At 35.7% G+C, this 14,124-nt stretch overlaps 1 protein-coding gene across 3 annotated transcripts in view; it reads left to right on the plus strand.

The window, feature by feature from the left end:
* Window positions 1–7,302: 7,302 nt before the first annotated feature.
* The window catches only part of TMEM156 (transmembrane protein 156), a 42,596-nt gene continuing 35,774 nt past the window's right edge, over window positions 7,303–14,124 (plus strand). For all 3 annotated transcript variants that reach the window (XM_077758942.1, XM_077758941.1, XM_077758940.1), the window contains exon 1: window positions 7,303–7,450. In XM_077758942.1, coding sequence (XP_077615068.1) covers window positions 7,363–7,450 — 88 coding nt within the window. In that variant the 5' untranslated portion in view covers window positions 7,303–7,362. The remainder of the gene's footprint in view (window positions 7,451–14,124) is intronic.

Consider the following 14,124-nt stretch of genomic DNA (forward strand, 5'->3'; position numbering starts at 1 on the left):
ATTCAAGACCATCTTTAACATTCTTATTTTAAGCAGCATGTGCCTCACCCAGCTCTCTGTTAGCACATCATACTTTGCCTTATTTTTCCAGAAAATTTAACATTATCTGAAAATAAACTCTTGTCGTTATTTGATTATTGTCTGTTGCTGGAATGTACACTCCCTCTAGAATGGGAGCTTAGAGACTTTGCTTCATTTGCTGCTTCATCTCCAGAGTTGAGAACACCTCCTGGCATTGTGTAGGTGTGCAGGAGGTATTTGTAGAATGGACTGCAAAATGAATTGAGGACATTGGAACTTCCCAAAACCCTCTCCATACTTAGGCAGACCTCGTTTATAAGAGATTATCTCCTCCAACAAGATGTGTTAATCCAAGCATTGCTGTGTTGCTAAAGTAGTTTGTCTGTGGGCAACACAATTAGGAGTAATTAGGCTGACCCAGATTATAAATTGTCTTTTAAATTCTCCTTCTGGATGATTAGATTACCTGGAATAGAACTAGTCGGAAGTGAATAAAATGAAAATAATGATAGTAACTATTTCATGGGGTTGTATGGAGGATTAAATGACTTAGTATAAGTGAAGTGTTAGGAGTAGTGGTTCTCAAGTGGAAGGTATTTTGCCCCTGCAGAAACAGCTGGTAATGTCTGGAGACATTTTTTTGTTGTTCTCAAAACTGGGCTAGAGAGTTGGCATCTGCTACTAACCATCTTACAATGAATAGGACAGCGCCATACTCAGAATCACCCAGCCCAGATGTAGTGCTACCTGTGAGAGACTCTGGGTTAGAGCAGTGTCTGGCTGTATGGTTAAGGGCTATGTTTGAGTTTGCTATTATTATTATTATTATGAGTGATCTTTCTTTCTTTCTTTCTTTCTTTCTTTTTTTCTTTCTTTTCCTCTTTCCTTCCTCCTCTCCCTCCCTCCCTCTTTTCTTCTTTCTTTCTTTTCTTTCTTCCTTCCTTCCTTCCTTCCTTTCTTTCTTTCTTTTCTTTTCTTTTTATAAGTGACCATTCTTGGCAAAGGTTCTCACATGATCTGAGGGCAGGGCATGATAAGACAGTGGTTGAGAGCATTAAGTCTGCAGTAAGACTGTGGATTTTTTTCTTTTATAGTTTATTGTCAAGGCCTGTGGATTTGAAGCTGAGCTTTACTTTTTGTTAACAATGTGACTTTGAGCACTTTCTTGATTTTAAATACCTAATATTCTTTGCTTGTATAATTAGAATAATAATAGTAACTTCCTCAGAGAGTTGCTGGGGGATTGAATAAAATAATCTGTATAAAACATCAATACTGTGCAGGAGCACATGATAAATGTTCAATAAGTGTCATTGATCATTGCTATTCTTTTCATTGACCCCAAAAGATCTCTCTATGCAATATAGTGAAGGGATTAAGAATAATTTCAATGAAAAAAATAAATAGAAAATATATTGCTCATATCAAGTATATACAAGTGTATATTTCATACAATAGATGACTACAGAGAAGTTCATCCAAACCATACTTTTTAAGGCTTTTATTTATTATTTTTTAAAAGTACATTGTTCTTGCTTCCTTGAGTAGAGCAGCTCCTAGAAATAAAGAATTCCATCATTTTACAAATTGTATGTAGCACACAATGTACAATTATTAAGTCTTTCAGTCTTGATTAGATGCATAAACACATTAAAGTATTTTGAGAACCTGAGTCTATGATATGAAGTGTAAGACTTAGGAAAGTTAAACATTAATGTAGTAGCGACAACCTCTTGTGTTTTATATTTATTAGTTTCTTACTCCTTCATTGAGATAGGAGGGAGAAGCCCACATTCAATAAATAATAGCATATTTGTGCTCATGTTCCTAGATTCTCCCTTTATAATCCAATATCTGTGAAGGTGCTTTGGAAATTGTAAAACGAAACTATGGAGCTGTGGTCCGTTACCATTGTCATCAGCTCTCTAACAATTTATTAGAGGGTTGGATATTTCCATTGTTAAAAAGATGACCAGCCTTTTTCGTTTGTTAGTATCCATTCCAGGCAGCCAAAATCAGGCTGCAAGTAAATTTTGTGTTTAAGAATAAACTACTTGGGGTGCCTGGGTAGCTCAGTCAGATACGTGTCTGACTGCGGCTCAGGTCATGATCTTGCAGTTTGTGCGTTCGAGCCCCACATCAGGACTCTGTGCTGATAGCGCAGAGCCTGGAGCCTGCTTCAGATTCAGTGTCTCCCTCTCTGTCTGTCCCCCCCATGCTAGCTCACTCTCACTCTCTCTCAAAAGTAAATAAACACTAAGAAAATTTTTTTAAAAAGAATAAACTACCTGATAAACTATAAATTGTTTGGTTTAATATTATAAATACAATGGGGAAGAATTGTGTTCCTTAGCATAAAATTTTTAAGTACATAATCTACCATATTTTATATTCTGTCACAAATAGGGGAGAAGAACCTACCCTATACCAAATGAAATGGAACATGACAACCTGGGAAAATATTTGTGACATATATGGCAACGGGTACATATTCCCAATAGCGAAAAAGGCCTATATAGCCACAACAAGGATATGAATGCTTCAGAAAAGACATGAACAGGAAATTCATAAGGAATTCTAATTGCCATCAAATATGAAAAAAGTTTAGACTTACTAGTGATCAAAGAAATGAGAATTAAAACAAGTTTTTTTTTAAAATTCCTTTTCAGATTGACAAAATAAGAAAATAAAATGGCCAATGTTGAAGTGTGCTGATATATGCGCACTCTCAAATACTGTTGATTGAATATATATTGACTTGTTTTTCTGGGAGCTCGTTGTCTAGGTGAATTAAGAACTTTAAAAATCTTTACACTGTCTTAGTAATTCTACTCTGTCAGACTCACACAAAGATGCTTGTATGTGAATACTCACATTGTAGTGCTATATAAACAAATATTATTAAGTGGTATAATTGGAGTACTGTTAAATGAATTATATCTCTCTATGGACCATTAAAAACCTAATGAAGTCTTAAAAAATCTACTAAAGTCTTTAGAAATAAGTTATGATGCAGAGTTTTCATGTTTGGTTGATTGAGAGGTGATGGTACAGTTAAAAAAAAGTATGAGGGGCACCTAGGTGGCTCAGTTGGTTAAGTGTCTGACTTCAGCTCAGGTTCTGCATCGGGCTTTGCACTGTCAGCTCAGAGCCTGGAGCCTGCTTTGGATTCTGTGTCTCCCTTTCTCTCTCTGCCCCTCCTCCACTTGTGCCCTCTCTCTCTCTCTCTCTCTCAAAAATAAATAAATAAATAAATACAAAAAAGGAGTATGAGAAGAGGGAGAACACAGATGTAAGGGGAGGATATCAAAAGAAGGGTGCCAGGCAGCAGGAAGGACCCTTACTTCTCAAGCTCTGGGAGCCACCTTGGCTTCTCACAGCTCCTCAATGTAAATATCCAGATTAAATTCTAACATTAACCCAGAGTCATGTGTGGAAAGGTTGGACCATGCCATACCTCTGTCCTTCATAGTATATAAACCGAAGTCACAAGTAACATTGTTAAAGAAAATTTTTTACACACCACTTGATACTTGTCTACTCCAGGTTTGCTTGTTTCGGACTTTTCTGTTGCTTCAGTTCCATCTTCAAAATAAAATGAGAAGTTAAATAATCAAATATGCACCTCTACGTTCATTGCAACATTATTTACAAAAGCCAAGATATGAAAGTAACCCAAGTGTCCATTGATAGATGCTTAGATAAAGAAGATGTGTTATAGGGGCGCTCAGTCAGTTAGGCATCTGACTCCTGGTTTTTCACGCAGGTCATGATTTGACTGTTTCATGAATTTGAGTCTCTAGTCAGGCTCTGCGCTGACAGTGCGGAGACTGCTTGGGATTCTCTCTGCCTCTGCCCCATTCACTCTGTCTCTCTCAAAATAAATAAATACACTTAGAAAAAGATGTTTATATGTATATATACATGCAATGGAACATTACTCAGCCATAAAAAAGGATGAAATCTTCTCATTCCCAAAACATGGATGGGACTAGAGGGTATAATGCTAAGTGAAATAAGTAAAATAGAGAAAGACATGTACCATATCATTTTACTTATGTGTGTAATCTATAAAACAAAGCAAATGAACAAACAACAACATAACAGAAACAGACTCATAAATACAGAGAGCAAACTGGTGGTTGTCAAGGGGGCAGAAGGTGGGGAAATGGGCAAAATAGGTGAAGGGAATTAAGAGGCAAAAGCTTCTAGTTATAAGTCATGGGGATGAAAAGTACAGTGTCGGGCATAAGTCAATTGTATTGTAATAACTACTTCAATTGAAAATAAAAAGTTAAGGGCGCCTGGGTGGCTTGGTCGGTTAAATGCCCAACCTCACCTCAGGTCATAATCTCATGGTTTGTTGAGCCCCACATTGGGCTTTGCGTTGACAGCTCAGAGCCTGGAGCCTGCTTTGGATTCTGTGTCTCTCTCTCACTCTGCCCCTCCCCTGCTTGTGCTCTCTCTCTCTCTCTCTCTCTTTCTCTCTCTCAAAAATAAACAAACACTAAAAAAAGAAAAGAAAAGGTTAAATAATCAAAAGTTAGTGCAACCTATATTTATTTCTAAGAAACTATCATTTTTGTTTGGATTACCTACAAGAAACTGCTGCTTAATTCTTACATTTTAGAGATTGCTGGTATTTAAAATGCAAATATTGGGGCGCCTAGGTTCAGCTCAGGTCATGATCTCACAGTTGGTGGGTTCGAGCCCTGCGTCAGGCTCTGTGCTGACAGCTAGCTAAGAGCCTGGAGCTTGTTTCAGATTCTGTGTCTCCCTCTCTCTCTGATCCTCCCCTGCTCACTCTTTCTGTCTCTCTCTTTCTCTCAGAAACAAATAAAACATTAAAAATTTTTTAAAAAATAAAATGAAAACATTTAATCATAGTAATTTCAGTTATAAAAAATGTTAGTGAATAAATTTTGACAGTCAAAAGAGCAAGATATTTTAACTCTTTAATATTAACCCAAGCCATTGAATCTTGGAGGAGTTGACCTAGAAGATATTTGGAACTTCTCATTAGCCATTGTTCTGCTAACACTTAGAGCAGCAGGCAGAATGATCAAAAGTATTTCTAAAATTTAGAATAAAATGTAATAGCAGAATCATGGACAATAAAAGATTTCTGAAACATCTGAGTGTATATCATAGTCCTCATCATTTGCTAAATCAGAGATGACACACTGGTGTCCAACAAGTGGATTACAGGCAGATTTGAGATATTGATTCCTGCATATCCTCAGAGTAGGGGCAGTAACCTGGAATTTAGGAGCCCCAGTTGATCTCCTGACATCCTCCATCTGTAAAGCCCCAGAGAAGCCAGCTGTAGAGAATATAGGTCAACGAGCCCATGGAGCTTACTAGGGAAATTTGTCTTCCAGATGCTCAAGAATAAAATAACCAATCTGAGGTCATATTAGGGGAAAGGGGTAGGGAAGGAAGAAGCAGGTCTACAAGAATACTACCACAAAGAAAACTCACAAATCAATAACACTTGATAGGGACAAAATAATTAATGAACAAAACATTATTGTTCATAGAAATGAATGGACACTAACAAAATTAATTCCAGTTAATTAATGTGGATAAAGTGGTTTAATTGCCCTTTTAAAGAAAATTGACAAAGGAATTAAACTAAACTAAGTGGTGTAGTATCAAGTAAATGTTTTCTTTTCTTTTTTTTTTTTGTTTTTTGTTTTTAAAATTTATTTTCTGAGAGAGAGAGAGAGAGAGACAGCTGTGAGCAGGGAAGGGTCAGAGAGAGAGGGAGATACAGAATCTGAAACAGGCTCCAGGCTCTGAGCTAGCTGTCAGCACAGAGCCCGATGCGGGGCTTGAACCCACGAACCGTGAGATCATGACCTGAGCTGAAGTCGGACGCTTAACCGACTGAGCCCCCCAGGTGCCCCTAGTAAATGTTTTCCTGATCAATTTCTTCTCCGTTAGTAAAATTATGGTTGGAATGTTTGTATTCACAGGTAAAGATTAGGGAACCAAAACAGGGTCAAATGAGAAATAGAAAGTCCACACTCAGCTAGTGACACCCGTAAGATGGGAAAGAATTAAGGGACAAGGTTACTTACCCCTTTCTACCAGCATCTTTACTGAGCATGCTGCTGGACATACAACACAATTATGTCTCAGTCCAGTAAGCTGTGCAGGCAATGAGTCTTATCAATAGTTCTCTTCCCTAGAATGATCCTTGATGCTGGTCACAAAATAAGTCTAATGTTTGAAGTTTTAGTCCCATTTGACTGTTCTTGGATTCAGTTTCTAAGGTCTCTTAACTCATGATTCCCATCTGCCCATCAAATCTTCACACGCAATCAGAAGATGAGATAGTTAATTTATACTCACAATATATCCACAGCATGATTTTGTTCCCTGCCTCCTACTCACCCATTGTTCCACAAAGCCCTGGGTTGTGTGAGTAAGAACAAATAAGATAGATGAATGGAAATAGATGGGGTGATGGGGGTACAGGAGGGAGTCAGCAAGGAAAAAATGATTGGAGATATTCCCTACCATTTTTTAAACCAGAAAACAAGAACAACGGAGGAAAAGTATTTGTTTGCACATGTTCTTTATTCAACATGATTTCCCCCTACTCTTCATTTATATTCTAAAACAAAGTATTTTATTTCACTTGGATTATCATAATGAAAGATCATTTTTGAAATGGGAACTGACAATGTGGATTCTGTAATAGTTATCACGTTTATAGGCATGATGATAATGAGTCACATTCTACTGCTTTATACAAGGTAGTGAAGTAGAACTGAAATTTTGGTTTATCCTTACATTTGTACTGTTTACTGTCTAATAGACACACAGTTTCTGAACACAAGAATCCAGTTCAGTGCCTGGCACTTAAAAGGGGTCAACAATCATTTAAGTAAATGAATGAATGGACATGACTGACCTTCATCGTTTTATTTTTGGTGTGTATATTGTGGGTTTATATTTATGCACCCACATTAGCAAAAATGGGAAAAGAGCTTCCAATCTAGGTGAGGACAAGACACTTTTGCTTCTTGAGATCACTTCTTTATCTTTCTTGTTTAGAAGATAGTTTGAAAGTGTCTATCAGATGGTAGTCTTCTTAATGGAAAGTGACTCAAAATGAAAGTCTCAATTCAAGGCCTCTTTTTTTACACTTTATCTTAGCTAAAAGGCTGAGAAGCAATCAAGCCCTCTTTTTTTTTTTAAAGTCTTACACAAAAGGAAGTGAGTATGAAGTTGCTTGCATAAACTTAAAGTACTGCAGAGATGAAACCCAAAGCAGGAAGAAACATGTCACCAGTGTACTGGAGGGGAACACATTGTGTCATGTGAAGAGACATGACAAAAACAGCCCTCTTTAAATTACTTTTGGCAATTGTGATCACATTCATTTTAATTTTGCCAGAACATTTTAAGACACCAAAAGGTGAGTACATAATTATAATTGATCTTTTCTTTTTCTAATTAAAAAAAATTATGATAGCTAATGGTTACAGGAAAGATCCTCTCTTTGGATACATGCTGCCTGGGCTGAAGTTTTACATCTGAAGTAGAACTGGGCTGAAGTCAACTTTTGGTTGACTGTTAGATAGCTGAGAAACCTTATTCACAGTACTTAGTTATTATGGCATACCATAATGAAATAAAAAAGGAAAAGAAATATTTAAAATCTGTAGTCTAGGTTTTAAACATTGAGTTTATTATTCATCGCATCACATGATTTTGCTCTTTGAAGTAGTTTCCTTCAAAATAGTTTTAAGTATGCTTTTATATTCTAGAATTATTTTATAAAGCAAGTCATATTTATTGTTAAAAATGTTTGATTTCCCCCTACCACAGCTATTTCGCACAAATAACTCACTGTTGCTTTTTGAAAAATAAGGGTACTTAAAATAAGATGGGTGCAAATTTCAGCAGGTGTGTGTGTATGTATATCTGTAACCAGAGAAAAATGGAACAAAATGAACTCTGTAGATATTTCAGGGATTTGTGATATGATTGTTAGAACCTAGGATAAGGAAATAAATACATGTAAATTTAAACTATTTTTACATGTCAGTAAAGGATTTAAAAATATATAAATGTGAGTTTGGAAAATAGTTGTGCTCCCTAGCACTTAATAATAAGAAAAGGAAAAAATAAAATACCATATTTTATCATTAAAGTTATATGAATTTGCTTAAAAGCAGAGAAAAGGTTATATTTGATGACTTGCTGCCATGATCACTATTGCATGGACATGAAACTAAGTGGCCAGATAACAATATTTTTGCTAAATAAACACTGTGTGCAATTTTGTGAATGATTGAATTTTTCAAAATTTTCTTGGTTTTCTGCCATTATGTTCCTCAGACTAAACAATCATAACATATATTTTAATTCTTGATTCCACTTAGTGAAAATATAGAGAATGGTTAGAATTGGAATGGAGACAACATATTTCATTTTTTATGCCTTTTGTGGTGGAGAGTAAGCTCATTTAATAGTTATCTAAGGTAGGCCATGAAGATGGACCTAGCATCTCCAAAAAATCAGGTTCATCTCATGGAAACCAGGTAATCGGCCAAAAAAAGATTTCATAAACTACTCGCTAACACTTTGTTACTGTATTCTGAGAACAAGTGATTGCCAGAGCATGTGAGAAGTTTTTCTTTCTTGGGCAGATATCTTGACAGTAACCAATCATTAATGATTTTTGCTTTCATACTTTCGTAACTAATTACATCAGCTCTCAATACTACCTATAATGCCTCTGCAAACTTAAAATAGTCATTTCACTTTTCCTGGTCTAAGAACAGCACAGATATTTTCTTGGACTCTTCAAGGGGATAGATTTATTTGGGAATTTTATTTCAAAGGGAACTTCTTTGGGGCCAACAAACAAAAATATTTGAAAACCACCATCTTATCCTGATGTCATTTTGTGGTAGAAGGGATTTTGCACAGAGCTGCCATAAATGAAAGACTGATGATTGGGTAAAATATTTTACACATGCAATAGTGCAATAATATTTTATATTTTATAATGGTTTATGGATCACCAGGAACAAGTTCATATAGCTCCATTTTATATAGTCTAATACAGATTAAACTAAAGGCAAATAATCGTTTGACTTTTTTTCAGTAATTTGTAAATCACAGTAACAGTTGCCTTATGAAATGAACTGGCTTGTCGACTGGCATATTTCATAAAATAAAATATCCGGTAAAAATTTTTAGATGATAAGCTAAGAGTGTTCAAGAAGTGCTAAAATTAACCTTGAAATTCTCCTGTATAGTCTTACTCTCCCTATCAGTTACTTGTGGGTTTTTTCCCCATTTTTTTTCTTACATCCTATTCACTTTAATTTCTAAGACAAATATTATAAAATGACTTTTATAAATTATTCACTGATACTATGTCGTTAACACATCAAATGAATTCAGAAAGAATCTTAATGAGGAATAATGTATTCATGAGGTTTAATAGATTTGATTTCAAAATAATAAACCCTCTGAAGGCCTAAGTTAAAAATAGAGAACTGTGTTTGATCATTTTTCATCAAGAATGTATCAGAGTCTCTGAATAATCATTACTCAGAATATTCAATTATAATTACACAGTATAAGCTATCTAGTCTAACTTTACTGAAGAAGAGGAACTTCAATGGTGTTTTGGACTTTTAGTGAGTTTGCATTGAGTACACATTGGCAAGAGAAACTATTTTAATACTTCCAGTTTATTTGAAAGACCGCTTAGACTAAGATACAGTAGTTAATGTAATGACTTGGTATACTTATATTGCATGTAGATAATGGAGATAGAAAAGGAATGGATATATATTGATTCAGAGCTACTTGTAATTAAGAGAGTCTGGGTTGCCCCAAACAAGAGACTTCACCAATCTACGTTTATTGGACTTACAGTGTTTAAGAGAGAGAGACCTGGCTAACTCATATCAATCTCAGTGATTTTTTATTTATTTATTCCTCTGGTCATGAATAGTGCCTACCTGTGCTGGCTTTTGCAGCACATTTACTGAAATTGGAATGAATAGTGTCTACCTGTACCAGGAACCCAGGGCTACAAAAACAACAGGCAACTCTTCCTTCAAGGAGTTTTCAGTTAGGGGGAGAACTGACTAGCAAATAATTAAATACAATACTGTAGTTACTAAAATAGCAATGTAAAAAGGTGCGAGGGGAACATACACGTTGCTTCCAGGCCTGTCTGGGGAGGATGTTTCTTCCATTTTTGTTGCAAAGAGACAACTGTCAGAGCTCTAACGATCAGCTAATATTTTTCCTTACCTGCTTGCAGAAGCCCTCTCTAAGAGAAGCAATTATTATTGGTTTTCAAATAAAATGTACCCATAGAAATAGCTCAGAAGTTTTTGAAACTAGAAATTGTAGTTATACAAATGTCTTGCTGATAATTCATGGCAATGCGAGACAGGAATAGCAGATAACAACACCTCAAATCTAATTTTATTTAGCTGTTTGACTTCCTCGCTTACTTGTAAGAGCCAAACTGACATAAACTATGTTTACTAGCTTTCATTTTCCCTGGCATTTCACACTTTCTGATGGAAATGATAGTATAATGGACAGTGAACTGGAAGAGAACACTGGACAAAGAAACTTTACCTAAAAAGTGTAGGATAAACCCTGAAGTATCAAGCCTATGTACACATTACGTATGTCTATACTATAAAGAACAGTGTTATCAAGGGTAACTGCAACTAATTTGCCTGAAAGTGTTCTTAGTTCTTAAAAATGGGGACTTTATTTTCCTCTCATCAACTGGCTCATTAAAAAGTTAATCAATAGGGGCACCTGGGTGGCTCAGTCGGTTAAGCGTCCGACTTCGGCTCAGGTCATGATCTCACAGTTCATGGGTTCGAGCCCTGCGGCGGGCTCTGTGCTGACAGCTAGCTCAGAGTCTGGAGCCTGTTTCGGATTCTGTATCTCCCTCTCTCTCTGACCCTCCCCTGCTCACACTGTCTGTCTCTCTCAGAAATAAATAAAACATAAAAAAAAATTAAAAAAAAAAAGTTAATAAATAATTCACAATAAGGTCTGGGATATGGACTAACAACTATTAAATTTTTAAAAAATATAATACTTTCACATGTACCAGGTACTATACCAAGTACTTTTACATACAATAACTCATTCTGACACATTAAATATTTCGTCTCATTTGTGGCGAAGCATCATTTGCAAGAGAGACTATCTGAAAATATTCAGCCACAGACACTCGTTAACAGAGAAATAGCCTAGGTATTGGGAAAATATGACTTGACATAGAGTAGTTTCTGGAGCTACTGTTGTCTGTCAAACAATAAAGGTTTTACTGTGCATTCTTACTTATTTTTGAAGGTTAACAGAGAGTTGAGACTTCTTGCATTCAACCTTGAAAAACACTCTTGGCACAAAATATCTAAAAATGTGAGATAAAATATTAAAAACTAAAACATTAAGAACAACAAAAAAATACATAGTTGAACTACTAACAAAATAAGAAAACTCCTCAAAGGTGGAAAATGATTAGAAATTATGAATCCAGATAGGTAAGCAAGAGTAAACAGATTGGTCACCTGAGTAGCAGCTACCAATTTCTGGTGGCCTAGAGTCTGTTTCATGGGTCATGCATGGAGGGACAGAAGCCAAAGTTTAAGACTAGGACACAAAAGGTGACATGCTTTGTGAAGGAGTAAGGAATAATCTAGGGAAAACTTGTCTGGCTGTGAGGAACTTTGTCTGTCTTTGCCTAAGCCCTGGTGAGAGTAAGGAAAAACTTTCCCTTGAGAGTTTGTGAACACAAGCTGGCCATAAGTTGGATATTCCTGATCATTGCCTATGAGGTTTAAAAGGCCCAATCTAAGAGTTAAGTCTTGTTTTTATTTTTTTTCTTGTATAAATTTGACATGTGACATTGTTCACTAGTACTTTGTTGAGGAATTTTACATCTGTGTTCATCAGAGATATTGGCCTGTAGTTCTTTTGTCTCTGTGTGTGTGTGTGTGTGTGTGTGTGTGTGTGTGGTGTCTTTATCTGGTTTTGGTATCAGGGTAATGCTGGCCTCAGAATGAATTTGGATGTTTTCCTTTCATTTCCATTTTTTTGAATACTTTGAGAAGAATAGATATTAACTCTCCTTTAAAATTTTTTTAAATGTTTATTTTTTGACAAAGAGAGAGAGAGAGAGAGAGAGAAGGACAGACAGAGAGAAAGGGAGACACAGAATCTGAAGCAGGCTCTAGACTCTGAGCTGTCAGCGCAGAGCCTGACATGGGGCTTAACTCACAGACTGCAAGATCATGACCTGAGCTAAAGCCGACTAAGCCACCTGGGCACCCCTATTAACTATTCTTTAAATGGTTGGTGGAATTTACTTGTGAAGTCATCTGGTCCTGGTTCAACTTTTTTTTTATTGGGAGATTTTGATTACTGATTGTATTTCTTGGCTAATTATTGGTCTATTCAAAATTTCTATTTCTTCCTATTTCAGTTTTGGTAGTTTATATGTTTCTATGAATTTATCCATTACTTCCAGGTTGTCCAATTGGTTGGCCTATCATTTTTCACAGTATTCTCTTATAATTGTATTTCTGTGGTGTTAGTGGTTATTTCTCTTCCCCCATTTATAATTTTATTTATTTGGGTCCTTTCTCTTTTCTTTTTGATAACTCTGGCTTGAGCTTTATCAATTTTATTAATTTTTCAAAGAATCAGTCCCTGGTTTCATTGATCTGTTCTATTGTTTTTCTAGTTTTTATACCATTTATTGCTGCCTTAATCTTTATTAGTTCCTTATTTCTGCTGATTTGGGGTTTTGTTCGTTGTTCTTTTTCTAGCTCCTTTAGGTATAGGGTTAAGTTGTTTATTTGAGATTTTTCTTGCTTCTTGAAGTAGGCCTGTGTTGGTATAAACTTCCCTCCTATAACAGCTTCTACTGCATCCCAAAGGTTTGGGGTTGTTGTGTTTGCATTTTCATTTGTTTCCACGTATTTTAAAAATCTCTTCTTTGATTTCCTGGTTGACCCATACATTGTTTAGTAGCACGTTTATTAACTTCCATGTATTTGTGGTCTTCCCAGATTTTTTCCTGTGGTTGACTTCTAGTTTCAAAATATTGTGGTCAGAAAAGATGCATGGCAAGATTTCAATCTTTCTGTATTTGTTGTGGCCTGTTTTATGGCCTAATATGTGACCTATTCTGGAGAATGTCCCATGTGCACTTGAAAAGAATGTGTATTCTGCTCCTTTAGGATGAAATGTTCTGAAATATCTGTTAAGTCCATCTGGTCAAATATAATATTCAAAGCCATTATTTCCTTGTTGATTTTCTGTTTAAACGATCTGTCCATTGATGTAAGTGGGCTATTAAAGTCCCCTAGTATTATTGTATTATTATTGATTAGTTCCTTTATGTTTGTTATTAACTGTTTTATATATTTGGATGCCTCATGTTGGGTACATAAATATTTGCAATTGTTAGATCTTTTTGTTGGATTATCCCCTTTATTATAATATACTCTCCTTCTTTATCTTTGTTACAGTCTTTGTTTTATTTTTTTTAGAGTTTATTTATGATTTTGAGAGAGGGAGAGCACGAGCATGAGAGGGGCAGAGAGAGAGAGAATTCTAAGCAGTCTCTGCATTGTCAGTGCACAGCCCAATGCAGGACTCAATGTCACAAACTGAGAGATCATGATCTGAGCCTATAGTAAGAGTCAGACACTTAACCAGCCTTGCCACCCAGGCGCCCCTCCAGTCTTTATTTTAAAGTGTAGTTTGTCTGATGTAAGTATTGCTACTTTGGCTTTCTTTTGACATTCATTCACACGATAAATATTTCTCCATCCCCAACTTTCAATCTGCAACTGTCTTATGTCTAAAATGAATCTCTTGGAGGAAGCATACAGACAGATCTTATTTTTTATTCCATTCTAAGGCCCTATGTCTTTTTATTGAAGTATATAGTCCATTTATATTCAAAGTTATTATTGATTATTGATAGATATGGATGTATTGTCCTTTTATTACTTGTTTTGTTGTTGTTTCTGGAAATTTTTCTGTTCCTTTCTAGTATTTGTCACTTTTTTTCTTTTCTTC

This window comes from Crocuta crocuta, unplaced genomic scaffold (assembly GCF_008692635.1).
Source record: "Crocuta crocuta isolate KB4526 unplaced genomic scaffold, BGI_CrCroc_1.0 scaffold223, whole genome shotgun sequence".
In the NCBI taxonomy this organism is placed as follows: Eukaryota; Metazoa; Chordata; class Mammalia; order Carnivora; family Hyaenidae; genus Crocuta; species Crocuta crocuta.